Source organism: Pecten maximus, chromosome 1 (genome assembly GCF_902652985.1).
Source record: "Pecten maximus chromosome 1, xPecMax1.1, whole genome shotgun sequence".
Taxonomy (NCBI): Eukaryota; Metazoa; Mollusca; class Bivalvia; order Pectinida; family Pectinidae; genus Pecten; species Pecten maximus.
The window spans coordinates 49,235,886-49,255,072 of NC_047015.1; the positions used below are offsets into that span (position 1 = coordinate 49,235,886).

At 34.1% G+C, this 19,187-nt stretch overlaps 1 protein-coding gene across 1 annotated transcript in view; it reads left to right on the plus strand.

Moving 5' to 3' along the window:
- The window catches only part of LOC117336733 (fatty acid synthase-like), a 28,383-nt gene extending 15,465 nt beyond the window's left edge, over positions 1 to 12,918 (plus strand). Inside the window, 12 exon segments of the mRNA XM_033897349.1 lie at positions 126 to 483; positions 1,060 to 1,182; positions 1,957 to 2,180; positions 2,520 to 2,858; positions 3,513 to 3,551; positions 3,553 to 3,760; positions 4,137 to 4,382; positions 4,583 to 4,921; positions 7,246 to 7,364; positions 9,530 to 9,796; positions 11,245 to 11,490; positions 11,903 to 12,918. Coding sequence (XP_033753240.1) covers positions 126 to 483; positions 1,060 to 1,182; positions 1,957 to 2,180; positions 2,520 to 2,858; positions 3,513 to 3,551; positions 3,553 to 3,760; positions 4,137 to 4,382; positions 4,583 to 4,921; positions 7,246 to 7,364; positions 9,530 to 9,796; positions 11,245 to 11,490; positions 11,903 to 12,013 — 2,619 coding nt within the window. The 3' untranslated portion in view covers positions 12,014 to 12,918.
- Positions 12,919 to 19,187: the final 6,269 nt, after the last annotated feature.

The following is a 19,187-nucleotide window of genomic DNA, read 5'->3' on the forward strand; positions in this document are numbered from 1 at the left end:
AGCACTAGCTTATGATTTTTTTATGGATTTACGAACTTGCTATTTTATTTGTTCTATTGTGGAACTATTGTTTTATTATACATTTTGTTACAAGCATGCATTAATAGAAGAACTCTACATTACAGGGTCTGGCCACTGAGGTCAGTGTTAACACCAATTTTGTTTGGTCAGTCCCAGACCATTGGTCACTCAGAGATGCTGCTACTGTACCTGTTGTCTACACGACCGCATTCTATGCCTTGGTTGTACGTGGTCGGATTAGACCCGGTGACAGTGTCCTCATCCACTCGGGGAGCGGGGGTGTTGGTCAGGCGGCTATCAGCATCGCCCTTCACTACCGATGCCAGGTTTTCACTACTGTCGGTACAGCAGAGAAAAGAGCTTATCTGAAGTCTAGGTTTCCTAAGTTAGAGGACAGCCATATCTGCTATTCAAGAGACACATCCTTTAAGAAAGCTATACTAAGACTCACTAAAGGAAAAGGTGTGTGTGTTTTCTTTTAGATTGTTTTACTTGGAAAATGGCCTAACATTAATTATGTTTCCCTAATTTAAACCCGAGATATAACACTTAATAAATTTCTTTTAAATAATTTAGATGAAATCCTTAAAAAGTTGGATATTCAGATAAATATTTTTATTTGTTCTGACAGCCATGCAATCCAATGTATTCTGATATTCCTAATATATTTTAGATAAAAAGCTATATTTTAAACATATACTTATTTATGTAATAGATATGCTAGTTAGTCAATGTTACACTGCATATTGTAGGAATTCTGAAAATTAGGTGGAATCAGGCCCTCTTTCTTACCTTGTACCTAATTAGTAGATGTACCAAGTACATGGTACTTTGGCTGGCCTGTGATTTAAGTAACTCTCATTGATATAAAATTAATATAAACATTTTTAAGTGACAACCAAGGAGGATTATTCAGTTTCCTTCTGCTGCCAATGAACTGGATTCGACAGTTCATAATTAAATAGCATACATACGGTATATGTGGCCATCAAATATCGGTATATGTATAATACCATTTACTGGTGCAATTTTTTTTAGGAGTGGATGTGGTATTGAATTCACTTGCCGAAGAAAAGCTCCAAGCCAGTGTTTGCCTGCTAGCGCAGCATGGCCGCTTCCTGGAAATTGGGAAATTTGACTTATCTAAAAATAACCCACTGGGTATGTACGTTAAAAGTTGAATAAGTATTTAAACAAATTCATCTGCTGTATTCATGATGTAATAAGCCCACCAGGGCAAGGCATAACTTTTTTCTCAGAGTAAGGTGGTTGTTATTACACTTGTTACGGGACTTGATAGGGGCCGCGGTGGCCAAGTGGTTAAGGTGTCCCAACACTTTAACGCTAGCCTTCCACCTCTGGGTTGCGAGTTCGAAACCTACGCGGGGCAGTTGCCAGGTACTGACCGTAGTCCGGTGGTTTTTCTCCGGGTACTCCGGCTTTCCTCCACCTCCAAACCTGGCACGTCCTTAAATGACCCTGGCTGTTAATAGGATGTTAAACAAAAACAAACCAAACAAATCAAATGTTACGGGATATTCAAATATAATTTTCATGTATGAGCTATTTTTATGAGTATTTTCTGAATTGATTACATTAATCGTTAAATGTTTGATTACTTGCTCCAAAAAGCTAAATCTTCTAAATGCCAGCACCAAGAAATCCTTTCTTACTGTGTTCTTATCACATATTGTATGTTCATTATGATACAGCAATTTATACAGAAAATTAACAACCAGATTGTTAAGTACAGTGCAATGCTGGTGGTCTTTTATACTCTACAAAATTAATGTACTTCCTTTTGCATCTCTCAAATTTTAGTGTATAACTGAAATTAAACATATTAGCTTAACCATTAATTGGTAATTTGTCTTTGGAATCCAGAAAAAAATACTCAACTTTCTATTTCTAACGTACTTTACATTTATTTTCTAGGTATGGCAGTGTTCCTGAAGAATGTCAGTTTCCATGGTATCCTTCTGGATGCTCTGTTTGAGGAAGGTAACCCAGAATGGAGACAAGTATCAGAACTTCTTTTCCAGGGGATCAATTCTGGGGCAGTACAGCCACTCCCTTCCTCTATGTTTGAGAGAGATGACCTTGAGGGAGCCTTCAGGTACATGGCCAAGGGCAAACACATCGGCAAGGTCCTCGTCCAGGTATTTGTTTAAAATTTCAAAAATTAAGATACAATGCATTTTGACTTTATTTCGTATATTTCAATAAGCTAACTTGATTTATTGAGAAAAAAATATATAAAATTGAGAAATTTAAAAGATTATTCATGAAATATTGAAATCATCAAAGTAGTTAATAATTTAATATGACAAAATTACATGCATGGACACTAGTGTAATATTCTATTTATCATATATTCATGAAAAAATAATCAAAATTTTGCTACAAGACCAGTGAAAGGTAATGTTTCTGTGTGTTACTACAATATTGGTGATGTGTCTAGTCTTGTGATAAAATTTGTACCTGGTTTTATTTTCTAGATTCAAGAAGAAGCTGAAAATATATCACCTGTAATTGTGGAAGCAGTTCCAAGGTTTGCTTGCCACTCCCACAAATCCTACATCATCACAGGCGGTCTTGGAGGCTTTGGGTTAGAGCTGGCTCAGTGGTTGATCAACAGAGGTGCCAGACATTTAGTGTTGACCTCTAGGTCAGGGGTCAAAACTGGTTACCAGGCACGGAAACTGCAACTGTGGAAAAAGAAGGGCATTCAGGTCATTGTGTCCAATGAAGCTGTATCCTCAGAACAAAGTGCACAATCTCTCATAAAGGAATCCTGTGATATTGGAGAAGTTGGTGGAGTCTTTCACTTAGCCATGGTAAAGTCTACAACACAATACTTGTAATAATTTCAAAATTTAGGGAATTTTACCTTTTGCCTAAAATTCATATTCATATCAACAGTGACGACATACAGACAACAGATTATTTATTTAAATATGTTGAGTTGATGCAGTTCTATGACAGTCCCATGAGTCAGCAGTGATAAAACAGATAGTTTGGCATTAAAAAGGATTGACATGGCCTACAAAGAAATGTTATTTTAAAGTGAAATGTTGATTTCTAGACAATTGTGTAGAGAATCATTAAAATGCTAAAAAGTGGCCATGCCTAATATTGCTATTATTCAGTATTATGACAAATTTTAAGTCCTAATGAGGGCTAATTATATCTATAATTTACCACTCATTGCCCAGTTAAATGATTTAGAGAATGATTATTTTTTTCTTTCTTTGAACAAAATAACAATCACAGGTCAATACACATACACTAACAATACACATAAGTGCATAGAATGTATGTGTTTAGTTCTCATATACTACACATGCATTGTCCTACAGGATTAACGTACCTTGTGGCGAGTCTACTCCACCTCTCTTTTAAGATCATCCTGCTATTACGACCACTTTAGCTAGGCTGCTAGGTGGTCGCACACTGAACATTATACAGAGTCTCCAATATTTTCTTTTCAGGTGCTCAAAGATGGGATTCTTAGAAAATCTGAGCCAGAATGATTTTGAGATCGTCTGCCAGCCTAAAGTTGTTGGTACCCTGCTTTTAGATAAAGTAACAAGAGAGCATTGTAAGGACAGCCTGGATTGGTTTGTTGTGTTCTCATCTGTCAGTTGTGGGCGTGGCAATGCTGGTCAGTCTAACTACGGATTTGCAAACTCGGTGATGGAGAGGGTTTGTGAGCAGAGGTCACAGGATGGATTACCAGGTAAAGTGATAGTAGACGTGTGGGTCAAATATATAACCTAATTTTTGTATAATGGAGCATTGTCAGCATATAAAAGTTCTGATTCGTGGCTTGGTTCCATATTTATTACTTTACAGTAATTCCATAATCACTTTTTAAAATTAATATCATGCTTACAGACAGGAAAAACTCCTTTGAAGATTAAAATCATACACAAAAAAAAAAATTTGAAAGAAATTAGGCAGGAAAACTCATTTATAGAAAGAAATTATACAGGAAAGAAAAACCTCCAATTTGACTAAAATCATAAACAAACAACCCCCATTGTTACCCTATCAGAACTATTGTTGTCTCAACACCTTCAGATGCATTGAACTTATTGTCCTGGTTGTTACAGGTCTAGCCGTGCAATGGGGAGCCATTGGAGATGTTGGGATCGTTCTGGATACCATGGGAACCAATGACACTGTGATCGGTGGCACCCTGCCACAACGCATGTCTTCCTGTCTGTCTACACTGGACACATTCCTAAACCAACCACATCCTATCATGTCCAGTTTTGTACTGGCTGAGAAGGTCAACAAGAGGTCAAAAGGTCAAAGTTCTAAGAAAAACTTGGTGGATGCCATTTGTAATATTCTAGGTATGGGATTTTACCTCCTTTAAAACAAGTTTGAAACTGAAAGACTTTTTTAATAGAAATAGTTGATATTCAGCTTCTTATCTGTAAAATTGAAGTAATGATTCAGTTAATTTTAATGCTTGATGAAATAAACCTCTGTGGACAAAATCACCTTTATGATGGATTTCTTAATCTTTTCTTCCTTTTTTATTCCATTACAGGGGTGAAGGACCCATCTACTCTGGATTTTGATACCAGTCTTGGTGACCTTGGCCTAGATTCTTTGATGGGAGTAGAAGTCAAGCAAACGTTGGAGCGTGATTTTGACTTAACATTATCCATGCGTGAAATTAGACAACTTAGTGTATCGAAGCTGAAGGTTATATCTGAAAATCTAGAAAATCCTGTCAAAGACAATGAGATACCCTCAGAGCAGATCTTAAATGAGCAAGTCCTTGAAAGATATGACTTGGACGAGATTGTTCCTCGAGAGACCATAGTGAGGATAAATGTAGGAGATGATAGCCAATCGCCATTATTTATTGTCCATCCTTTAGAAGGTAAGTGGAAATTGGTGCCTTGGTTCACAATGGTCAGTGATATAGTCATCGTCGGAACCCCAAAAAACTTGTTTGAGTACTATCCCAGTGGGCACACAACGTCTAGAGAACGTTGCAGTTACGTCAGGATGCAACGTTGCATTTAGGTTGTAGTAATGTTGCAAATGAAAGTTTGGGGAACGTTTTCACACAACGTTACCACAACGTTACTGAGTTACGTTGTGGCAACGTTTTATTTACGTTGTATAGACGTTGTCACAACGTCGTATTATTTTAATTTCTACTATTGTTACCTATTATGTACAACAAAAACTCAAGTTTTTTTTAACAGTATTTTAATGTCTTTATTTCCATGTGTCCATGTGCTTGCACTCCTCCCATCACTCCTATCTGATCATGTCTCTGATTACCTCGGTGCATCCAGTTATCACCATTTAATCTGTAAAGAAAAAATCAAAACAATAATTATTGATATACCGTAAACTTTTCGGCAATATATCATAACGTGCTCGGTTAACAAATATGCGTAAAACTAAACTTATGCCCGATACCAAAAACGTACATCCGTTGTACATTTGTACGTACGTACGTGAAGATAAATCATAACATGGCCGATCTGTTTGTAAATACACACAAGTCAAAATCAAACGCAGTGTAATAAACAAAATACGAATCATATAGAACTTACCTTGAATTACTGATCTGTATTCGGGAAGAAAGCTGATTCCATATGTTATTTTGAAAGCAAATGCATAATCCAGTACAGCAAGTCAACAGTCCGATTGAAATGTGTGTGTGTACGGCCCACGTGTGTTTGCAGAACAAAGAACCGGAAGTTAAAATTACCGCGCAAATATCAATACTCTTTTTTCTTCTCTCTATCTATTTCTTTTCCCGAAAAAAATTGCAACGGTTTCAACCAAAACATGATATTTTCATGCAGTTAAAACTGAAATTAAAGTCGTTTTAAAAAATGTTTTTGAAATGAATGTGAATGTTTTTATTGCCCCCTGACGGATATATATTGCAACATAAAGGGAGGTAGCACCGATTTGTTATCGTAACCCCGTAAGTTCGAGTTTGATCACATTTATTGGTATAAAAGGAGGTCTAACAGCAAAATTGGATCAGGAAAGGATTTATGATCGATATTATATTATAAGGGCACATTATAGGCGACGTAGGTTGCTTTTAAACTAATCTAAACATATTCATTATTGACAAATAAAATTTCGAGCCAATTAGATAATTAAATTTATCATGAAATTTGATGTTTTCGTTCGGTATGTCTTTGGCATTTGTGTAAACTTGCAAGCCGTTTAAAATTAACAACAAATACACAAAGTTTGCATTAAAACCTTGTTACAACGTTGTTACAACGTCAAAAGCTAACGTTGTACTAACGTTTGACATAAAACGTTCTCACAACGTTGTAGGAAAGTCCCGGACGTTGTGACCTGAATAGGATGTTTTCCGGACGTTCTCCGAACGTTTTGTGTCCACTGGGATGTTGTTTGAGTACTAATTGTATTGGAGGAGTGGATATGTCGAAAAAATGTGCACATTATGATAAAAGCATGCAACTTTTAAAGTTTATGACAAATGAAAATTTTTTGGCCATTTGGCTATCCCGAAATATCCCTATGAAGCCACTGGGGGCTATATTGAAAAATGGCAGCCAGTGATTTCATAGGGCCTTTTTCGCGATGGTCAAGAGGCCAAATTATTTTTTATTTTGAACATTATTAGTCCCTTACCAGTGAAACCTATCTGTCCGTCTGTCTGCCCATCAGTCTGTCAGTTCGTCCACTCAGTTTTCTGCACTTTTCTCAGCCATGCTTCAAGGTATGTTAGTGAAAGTTGTTGTGTAACTTCAGTATGAGTAGCTACAGATCAAGTACGAGTTTCTTAGATTTTGGGTCAAGGTCACTATTTTTATTGGGGGCCAGTAGGGGATATGTATTGCTTTAGCAATACCCATGCAGTATACTTGTTTTTGCCAAGTTTTATGCTTTTATCAAAATGCACACCATTATGCCATATTTTTGAGTTAGTCTGCTCCACTTTATTGGAGAAGGCATATCAGAACTTGAGGAGATGACAGAGCATAGTCTTGTGGATGTCCAATGATATGTCATGCACAAGAAAGTCATTAGTTGTTGTGATCAATTTAAAAAAACAAAAAAAAATCTGATTTGTTATTTCTTGTAACAAGTTTTCGATAAACTATACACCATAGAACATATTGGTATATAATCCTTGGAGTAATCAACATATCCTGTGATACATGAAAGTTCAAAGGTTTTATATTTTTTCCTGATCAGGAGGTGTGAAATGTTTGACCGAGTTGTCCTCTAACCTGAACTGTCCTGTCTACGGACTTCAATGTTCCAAGGAAGTCCCTCTTCACAGTATCCCTGCCATGGCGAGCTTCTACATAGAGGTAAACTATATACAACTATGATGCCTCCACATACAGATACACTATATTGTCTATACATACAGATAAAGTATATTATCTCTACATACAGATAAACTATATTGTCTATACATACAGATAAACTATGACTTCTACATACAGATAAACTATATGACTTCTACGTACAGATAAACTATATTGTCTATACATACAGATAAACTATGACTTCTACATACAGATAAACTATATGACTTCTACATACATATAAACTATATGACTTCTACATACAGATAAACTATATGACTTCTACATACAGATAAACTATATGACTTCTACATACAGATAAACTATATGACTTCTATATACAGATAAACTATATTGTCTACATACAGATAAACTATATGACTTCTATATACAGATAAACTATATTGTCTATACATACAGATTAAACTAGATGAAATCTATATACAGGTAAACTATATGACTTCTACATACAGATAAACTATATGACTTCTCTATACAGATAAACTATATGACTTCTACATACAGATAAACTATATGACTTCTCTATACAGATAAACTATATGACTTCTACATACAGATAAACTATATGACTTCTACATACAGATAAACTATATGACTTCTACATACAGATAAACTATATGACTTCTCTATACAGATAAACTATATGACTTCTACATACAGATAAACTATATGACTTCTACATATAGATAAACTATATGACTTCTACATACAGATAAACTATATGACTTCTACGTACAGATAAACTATATGACTTCTACGTACAGGTAAACTATATGACTTCTACGTACAGATAAACTATATGACTTCTCTATACAGATAGACTATATGACTTCTACATACAGATAAACTATATTGTCTATACATACAGATAAACTATATTGTCTATACATACTGATAAACTAGATGAAATCTATATACAGATAAACTATATGAAATCTATATACAGATAAACTATATGACTTCTACATACAGATAAACTATATGACTTCTACATACAGATAAACTATATGACTTCTACATACAGATAAACTATATTACTTCTACATACAGATAAACTATATGACTTCTACATATAGATAAACTATGACTTCAATATACAGATAAACTATGACTTCTATATACAGATTAAACTATATACATACAAATTAAACTAAATGACATCAATATACAGATAAACTATATTTTATATACAGATAAACTATGACTTCTATATACAGATTAAACTAGATGAAATCTACATACAGATAAACTATATGACTTCTATATACAGATAAACTATATTGTCTATATATACAGATAAACTATATGACTTCTATATATAGATAAACTATATAACTATATGAAATCTTTATACATGTACATACAAATTAAACTAGATGAAATCTATATACATATAAACTATATGACTTTTATATACAGATAAACTATATGACTTTTATATACAGATAAACTATATGACTTCTACATACAGATACACTATATAACCTCGCCATACAGATAAACTTTGACTTCTACATACAGATACTATGACTTCTACATACAGATAAACTATATTGTCTCTACATACAGATAAACTATATTGTCTATACATACAAATTAAACTAGATGAAATATATATACATATAAACTCTGACTTCTATATACAGATAAACTATATTGTCTCGGCATACAGATAAACTATATGACTTCTACATACAAATATACTTTATTGTCTGCATACAGATAAACTATATGACATCTACATACAGATAAACTATATGACTTCTACATACAGATACACTATATGACTTCTACATACAGATGAACTATATGACTTCTCTATACAGATAAACTATATGATTTCACGACTTCTACATAGGTGTAAACTATACCACTTCTACATAAATGATGTAAATGCAAGTTCTACATTCTGTTAAACTGTGCAATTTCTACAAATAGCTGAATTGTAAAACTTTTACATAGAGCTGTGTTATGTCTACATACAGGTGAAATAATTCTTCTACATTCCATGTACAGGTATGCTTTACAGTTTTGTATTTACAGGTAGATTATGAATGCCTTGAGGAGAATACCATCAATACAACACATATGTTGTCATACATAGCAGATTGTGACGGTATATTCCATATTGTTTATACCTACAGGTGATGAAATCGGTCCGGCCCAAACCTCCATATAACGTATGTGGCTATTCCTTTGGTGCAGCCGTCGCCATAGAGATGACACTGCAGTTGGAAAAACTAGGAAATGGAATAGTTCAGTCACTGTGTTTGCTGGATGGTTCACCTAAATTTGTATCAACTCATATCGAAACATTCAGAGACCTGTTGATCCTTGAGACCCAGGACCAGAAAGAGATTGCTTCTTTTTGTAGATTTGTTCAACAGTTTACTTCAATAAACGAAACCCAGGTAAGACCAGAATACACAGTGAAATTTGGAAATGTATTGCTTTAGCAATATACAGCATGCCTGTTTGTTTAGGTGTTATGTTTAACACAGCTTTCTGCTTAGATTAGGTATACTTGTCCAACACAGTCTGCAGTGGCCCAGATGATAGACATATGCAAAATATAGGAAGAAAAAAAGACTTGGCATATGATACACATAAAGGAATAAGAAAACATGTTCATTTCATTTTGTCGTAATAGTCATCAAAAGAATCCTTTTGTTGGCCTTGTTGTCATCAAATGCCAATGTCCATTTTAATTGGAGTTAATTTATCGCTCCTTTTCATGATCAATTTTATGTGATTGTAGAATGAATATTGTCGGACAAGTTCTACAGTTTTTATTAGGTCACCTGAGACGAAGTCTCAATTGACCTATTCTAATCGCCTTTTGTCCGTCGTGCGTTGTGTTTCCATAAACAATTTATATTTTCGACTTCTTCTCCAAAATCACTATTAAAACCAATTTCATTGAAATTTGCAGAAAGCTTTTTTGGCTAAAGGTTAACCGAAATTGTGAATTTATATGGTCCCCACACCCCAGGGGCCTGAGGGGCAGGGCAAAAAATGGTCAAATTGACTGAAATTTCAAAAATCTTCTTCTCAAATACTCATCATAGAATGAAGGGTCTTGAGTTGCTTTACCAAAATTGTGAATTTCATGAACTTTACTAAAGTTTGTATAAAGAAATCACATTTTTAACTATTATTTGTTGATTTGTATTGAAATTCATTCTAATTTGGTGAACATTATCAGCATGGATGACAGTTGATGGTATGCACATGTTGGCCCTGATTGACCCCCTGGGGCTGATGGGCAGGGCTAAAAAGGGTCAAATTGACTGAAAGCTCAAAAATCTTCTTCTCTACTCAAAGATATGGCAGAATCAAACACTCTTTATATAATGAAGGGTCTTAAAGTGCTTTACCAAAATTGTGAACTTCATGAACCATGGGGTCTCTCGTTTGCCTGTGGGGAGGGGTAAACTTTTCAATAGTTTATATGGGGAAATCACATTTTTTACTATTATTTATTGATTTGTATTGGAATTCATTCTTATTTGGTTAACATTATCGGCATGGGATGACAGCTTAATGATTATGCACATGTTGGCCGTTGGACTGATGGGTGGGGCCAAAAATGGTCAATGAAATTAACTGAAATATTTCAAATCTTAGGTGATCATTAAGGCCCACGGGCCTCTTGTTTGAATTTCATAAACTGCACTGATGTAGATTATTTCTGATTTGTTCTCTCCCATAGAGTACTGATTATAACATCACATTTCATTTGCAATATTTGATAAGGATGTCACTTGGTTGTGTTAACACTAAAATCCAAGATAAATTTCAAAGAAAGTTCTGCTAACTTTTGCAGCTGTAATATTGATTCCATGTCATCTAACTTCAGCTTTCCAAGGAAATGGGCAAACAAAAGGACACCAGTGGACGTCTGAAGGTTGTTGTTGATACGTTGTCAGTCTTAGACGTCTTAAAGAGTTCAACTGACCTAGACACAGCAGCTCAAGCATTTCATCAACGATTGATGATAGCTATTCAGTACATACCTTCAGGAAAGTTACACACGGGCGTGACCCTGATCAAGGCACAGAGTGAGGACACAGGGGCTCTTGGAGAGGACTATGGACTGAAAGAGGTAATTGTTTAGTAATTCTGTTTTTAATTGTGTAAATGATAATGATATATGAATATGATTTTTTAATTAGTTTGTATTTTTTTGAATCTCGGTTCAGATTCCATTTAATGTAACCTAAGGTCATTTCTGACTTAATAATAATTTTATATCGGACTGGCGTAGTATATAATCACACAAGTTTTTCGATGAAAGTTTCCACTGTTGTAAAATATCTTTCATATTTATTTATTGAAAATTAACAGATACTTAGTCAATGGACTATTCTATCTTGATGTTTTTTCATCAAATTACAAAGTACAGTTGTGTAAATGTTATACATATTGCAGTGGCCTGAGTAATCCAAAATCTCAGTAGAATATAAACAAGTTAACTTGTCTTATCTAGATCTTACAAACATGATTGACTGTTTCAGATTTGTGATGGGACAATCCACATCCACCAAGTTGAGGGGGATCATAGCAGTTTTATTACTGGTGACAGTTCAAAGGTCACAGCTGGTCACATCCAATCACTATACAAGTGAAGAGGACCAATGAAGTTTCAGTACTGGTGACAGTTCAAAGGTCACAGCTGGTCACACCCAATCAAAATGAGAATGAGGTGCAATTTTGAATTTAGTGCAATAATCCAACATGTACAGAGAATTTGACTAGTTGATCAAAGCACCAATGTTACCAGTCTTTGGGTGCAGGTCTGTTGGATACCTCCCTGACCAATCAGTATTTCGGTTCCAGTAATAGTAATACTTCTATAACAAGGGAACTCTCCCAATAATGTAGATGCTGTCTGGTTAAACACTGGACTACTATAAGGAGTATAACTACAGATTGGGTCATTGTCCTTGTATAATTTATGTGATGTATTCATGCATACCGTAATATACAAAAATAAGGGGAGAAAATTGTTTGTGATAATCAATTTTGTCCTCAATCCATTTTATGCTCTAAATGACAAATGGTGGTGCAATATTATTTATTGATATTTATATTCCGTTTGAATGAAAGGTTTAAGAAAATTGATATTTCAAATTAAACAATTGGAGACCCCCACATAAATGGAGTATATTTGTATAAGGGAAAGAATGAGGGATTCAAAAAAAGCTAAAAATCATGCACAAGTTTTATATGGAATTGTTCTCATTAATATTGTATTTTTTATTACAGACATAGCTCAAGCATTGCTAGGGCATGCTTACAGGGAATACTCATGGTATTCTCTCTTCAATGAAAATTAGAGAAATTAATGAAACTATAACTTTAATATTAGCTCACCAGTTACGAGTAACCGTGAGCTAGTAATGCTGTAGCCCCCTGCTTCGGTGTCCCACCTCACTTTAAAGTTTTTGGGGCAAGTTTTTGGGGCAAGTTTTTGGAAAGCTTGTAAGTCCAAAAGTATACACCTCAAAACCTTCTAATTTGGTTTATACATTCATTGGAGGTCTAGGAGTGATGTTATACGAAAATCATGCAGAAACAAATTGTGATTTTTTTCGTATTTAACCATTTGGTGAACTTAACTTTTGGCACCAAAACTCACTTCAAAATTTTTGGGGGTAAGTTTTGGAAAGCTTAGGAGTCCAAACCCTTCTAATTTGGTTTATACATCCATTAGAGGTCTAGCAGCGATATTATGTGATGTACAATTTCAAAATGACATGCTTATACATACATAAAAAATGAGTGCATAGTGTGATTGCTGCCGCCAGTGAGCTTTCGCATTCATTGATTCCACTTTTTTTTTAAAGTCATGATCAACGAGGGTGATATTTATTTATACAATATTGATTAATATGGACATTTTCATACTGACAATGATTCAGTTGTAAACACTTGATTGGCACACATTTGCTACCTTTGTTCCAATAATATATTTGTGATATGTGTGTAGTCCCTGTAATGAACCCATTACAAACATTTTACTTTCACTTATTTAGATTTTAACTTGTAATGTAATACACATTCCATTTGATTATTATTGTTGTGTTTGACTTGTTTAAAGATATTTTGAATAATGTTTATATAATTTTCTGTGTAAAATGTATACTCATTGTAATAGAATGGTACAATATTGCATATATACATCAGATTTAGTGTATCAGAAGTCCCCTACTTGTACAACTAGGAGGACTATAAGTTTCCTCCCCTTCCGCCTATCTGTCTGTCCATCTGTCTGTCTGTCAGTTCGGTCTGTCCATCTGTCTGTCTGTCAGTATGTCCACCCATTCAGTTGTCCGCATGTTTCTCAGCCGTACTTCTGGGTATGTTCGCATGTAACTTCAGTATGAGTAGCTACAGATATAGTTCTAGTTTCATGGTTTTTGGGTCAAGGTCACTTTTATTCACTAAGGTTACTTAATACTATTTTTAGTGGGGGCTGGTAGGGGACATAAGCAATACCCAGCATGTTTGTTAAAATATACTTCACTGCTGAATTTGAGGGACTGCTATAGCCCAGTGCAGCCACATAACCTCAGGTGATCAACGTCTGAGTTGGATGTTTTGACTCTCCCTATACCCGAGGCGGTTAACCCAACAAGCAAGCCACTGCTGAACTCTGTCTAAATGATATACAGAAAGATTACCTTTGATAGAGATATGATAATACTATTATCTTACATTGCACATGAGGATCATCTGTTCCATTGAGAAAGGCAATGTCATAATAAAACAGTTTTGTCTCGCTTTAAATAAGATACATTTATAATAATATTAACATGATCTTACTTTAAATAAGATCTTGATATTACAAATGTACTTTTAATCACACAAGAGGGTTATCTATTCTATTTAATAAGAAAATGGTATTATTTTACAATACTCTTAAGTGTTCTTACATTAGTAATAAATTATGAAATTGTTTATTTAGATAGAAAGGAAAAATTATCTATACCATTGAATAAGATATCATTATTTTACATTTTACAGGAGTTATCCATTCCATTTTATAAGAAAATAACATCATTTTACAATACTCTGATGTAATAAGGAAATTATTTCATGAAAATAACCCTTTGAATATAAGATTACTTTTACACAGGAAAATGATATATCATTATTTTACATGAGTTACTTTTTCCATTTATTAAGAAAAGAACATTATTTTACATTACACTTGTAAGAGAGTCATCGTACATTAAGATGATATTTTTGACTTTACACAGGAGGATTATTTATCCTATTTGATAAGGTTATGACATTCTTCATTACATAGGAATGTTATCTACATTTGTTAAAACCATGACTTTACACAGGAGGGTTACTGTATCTATCCCATTCAATAATGTGATGATAGTATTGTACATTTCACAAAAATGTTATCTACGTCCAGTAAGATGTTAACATTATTTTACATTTCACAGGAGGGTTATGTATTCCATTGAAATAGGTTTTAACATTAGACAAGAGGGGAATTATTTACATAAATAGGAGGGTTAATGCAATGTGACCGTATTCTATTTTTAGCCCACCATCATCAGATGGTGGGCTATTCAAATCGCCCTGCGTCCGTGGTCCGTCGTCCGTCCGTCCGTCCCTCCGTCCGTCCGTTTCTGAGAAAGTACTGATGGGATCTTTCTCAAATTTCATATGTAGGTTCCCCTTGGTGCCTAGTTGTGCATATTGCATTTTGGGACCGATCGGAAAACAACATGGCCGACAGGCAGCCATCTTGGATTTTGACAATTGAAGTTTGTTATCTCTATTTCTGAGAAAGTATTGAAGAGATCTTTCTCAAATTTCATATGTAGGTTCCCCTTGGTGCCTAGTTATGCATATTGCATTTTGGGACCGATCAGAAAACAACATGGCCGACAGGCAGCCATCTTGGATTTTGACATTTGGAGTTTGTTATCGCTATTTCTGAGGAAGTACTGAAGGGATCTTTCTCAAATTTCATATGTAGGTTCCCTTTGGTGCCTAGTTATGCATATTGCATTTTGGGACCAATCGGAAAACAACATGGCCGACAGGCAGCCATCTTGGATTTTGACAATTTGAGTTTGTTATCGCTATTTCTGAGGAAGTACTGAAGGGATCTTTCTCAAATTTCATATATAGGTTCCCTTTGGTGCCTAGTTATGCATATTGCATTTTGGGACCAATCGGAAAACAAAATGGCCAACAGGCAGCCATCTTGGATTTTGACAATTGAAGTTTGTTATCGCTATTTCTGTGAAAGTACTGAAGGGATCTTTCTCAAATTTCATATGCAGGTTCCTCTTTGTTCCTGGTTATGCATATTGCATTTTGAGACTAATTAGAAAACAACATGGCCGACAGGCAGCCATCTTGGATTCTGACAATTGAAGTTTGTTATCGCTATTTCTGTGAAAGTAATGAAGGGATCTTTCTGAAATTTCATATGCATGTTCCCCTCAGTGCCTAGTTATGCATATTGCATTTTGAGACCAATCGGAAAACAACATGGCCGACAGGCAGCCATCTTGGATTTTGACAATTGAAATTTGTTATCGCTTTTTCTGTGAAAGAACTGAAGGGATCTTTCTCAAATTTCATATGGAGGTTCCCCTTGGTGCCTACTTATGCATATTGCATTTTGAGACCAATCAGAAAACAAAATTGCTGACAGGCAGCCATCTTGGATTTTGACAATTAAAATTTGTTATCGCTATTTCTCAGAAAGTAATGAAGGGATCTTTCTGAAATTACATATGCAGGTTCCCCTCAGTGCCTAGTTATGCATATTGCATTTTGAGACTAATCAGAAAACAACATGGCTGACAGGCAGCCATCTTGGATTTTGACAATTGAAGTTTGTTATCGCTATTTCTGTGAAAGTACTGAAGGGATCTTTTTCAAATTTCATATGTAGGTTCCCCTCAGTGCCTAGTTTTGCATACTGGGACCAATATGAAAACAACATGGCCGACAGACAGCCATTATAGCTAAATCTTAAATTCTATATATAGGTTCCCCTTGTTTGAATAGTACTAGAGGGCTGTTTCTGAATTTACACAGATAAGTAAGACTTAGAGGAAGGGAAAAGTAGGGAAAAGATCAATCTGACATGGAACCTATAAAGATCATTCAATGGTGGGCGCCAAGATCCCTCTGGTCTCTATAATGATTGACCCTCTGATATTCAAGTAATGCCTTTAATCTCGTGCACATGATTAACTACTAGTACTATCTCTTGAGTTCAGACAATGTTTGATTGATGTTGGGATGTGTACAACATATATTATCTCATGTTAGAAGGCGTTACTATTTCAACAAAGACAGTAATGATATTCTATACATAGTTTATGAATACAGTAAAACATTTGAAAAAAAACTCAACTTTGATCTATCTTACCAAAAAGGATTTTTTTCTGTATTTGAAACATATTTTAAGGATAAAATTGAAATACTACTGTCTCAGTAGTAATTTATTTCTTTACCCTATTTGTACTTGTTACCAACATTTTGATATTCTATTTTGTGATTTTACTGAAGAAAATTATGTTTCAGTGTAAATTGATATGTGTAATAGTTTTATACTATGGATAAAGATTAACTGTCAGGAAAATATGTATTATTTTATAATACTTGCATGTATGAAGACATTCTAACAAGAAAACAAACTATAGATTTCCACACCGAGTGCTTATATCTAAGAATTCCATTATGTAAATTTTAAGTGCTATTTTCTTGTGGTGATAATATACTGTAATGCATTAGTTTACGAAAGGTTTAAGAATTTTACATTGTTGTATTATTTTTCGATGTTAAGACTTTAAAATAAAAAAAGAAATGAAAATTATGGATTTGTTTCATATTTCTAATGATGTCTTGTGGGAGACTAATAACTGGCCAATTTTTGGGAATTACTTGCCATACTAATAAAAAAAATATGTTATAGAACTCGTTTTCAGAAATTTGTATACTCTAAGCTTTATATTTTAAACCCTCTTTTACTGATGGAATTATTGGAATGTTTAAATGATTGATAGAAAAAAAATTGAAACATGTAAAACATTAGAAAGATAAAAATGATAAAAAATTGGAAGTTTAAATTAGAACCAAAACTTACTTTTCACCTATAAATATTGACTTGGTAAAGTAATCGAGTTATTTCCCTTGCCCAGTCTATACTTTATACTTATACAATTTATTTTAAATATTTTACAACCGAGATGGAAACGGTTTGTATTACAATCATGAACATAATATAAATTCATATCCGTAGTAATGACTCAACGACTTCACTTGCAATAAAAAAAAGGACACAAAAAATTGTTGATATGAAAACAATGAATTGATACTTAGTCACGTCGTTGCAAAATAAGGATGAACTGTAACTGTTAATAGAATATAATTTAGTACCCATTCATTGACTGATAAATGACACTTCATGAGTCTTCATAATTAAGTAACGATGTGAAGAAAAATCTTTCTATGCGGATGTGAAAGAAGGAAGAAGACAAAGAGAAAATCCCAGAAAATATTTCATTACAAAAAAAAAGTAAAAATACAAGATAAAACGGTGAAAACCATATCATTGCATAAGTATAAACTATGATTTAAAATAAACTGAAATTACCATAAAAAAAACAGTGAACAAAAATGAATAACTTGACACCATAGTAGAGAAATTTATTGCATTTTTGCCAGTGAAATACAGAAACTTATCAAACTGATTTAACTTATATTTTCATTATAGCGATGAGCTGTGAACATGTAAGGTTTCGCATTAGAAATACAATTTTTTCGTTTTTTTGACCAATCAGAGCGAACCTTTGTATTCACCTCATTGAAACTTGCCGATTTTTCCAATTGAAGCGAAGATAGACAAATGGGTTATTTTTCTGAATTCCTAAAATATTTTGCTAGCTTTGGATAAAATACTCACTTGACGTTTCCTCTTCATGCACAGATTATCCGATAACAGCAGAAAACGCTTAAATTGCGTTGATCAGTCCTTTCAAAATGGCTCTGTCAAGTTGAGGTGGAGTAACGTAACAAAGAGACGACGTCATGAATAAGGATGTTATTGATTCCCGCCCTTTTTGACACTATTCATTTTTCGATGTTTTTGATTTGGTCTTTAGCATAAAATTGCAATAAAAAGAAAATTGAATGGTTTCTCGTTGAACATAACAGAATATTTCGTCATTTGTCACTGGTGCCTTCCCACTCGTGAAAATATGGCACATTGTTTTTGTCATACCCTTGAAATTATGTTACATTCAACGGGGAAACCAATATCATCTATTTATTTAATCAAGATAAAAAATATGATAACCGTGCGTCCAAAAATGGTTGTTCAAAAAAGACTGAAAGCTGCGTACTCTAATATAGAGTCAGAGCATGATAGGATGCAATAGAATCAAGCTTAAACTTTTGGATGGTGGTATTATCGAAAATTGTGCAACTTTTGGTAATGTATAAAATATACAACATATGTTGTATTCAATCGATCATAATTACTCTTTTGTCGGAAAATGTAGCACCTTTGATAAAATATATGTGAGTTGAATGTTGATCTGTAACATGCCATTTCCATTGCACAATGTTAATACCCCTATATCAGGCTGTACACCAAACCAAATATCATTGTGATACTGGTAAATTGCGGGATCGTTTCTGATACAAAACCTTCGTTCTTTATCGCACTTCCATTTCTCTGACTTATCCTAAACATGTGGTTGCCAAATTGTGAACACAATTATAATTGAACTAAAATGATGAAAATAACCA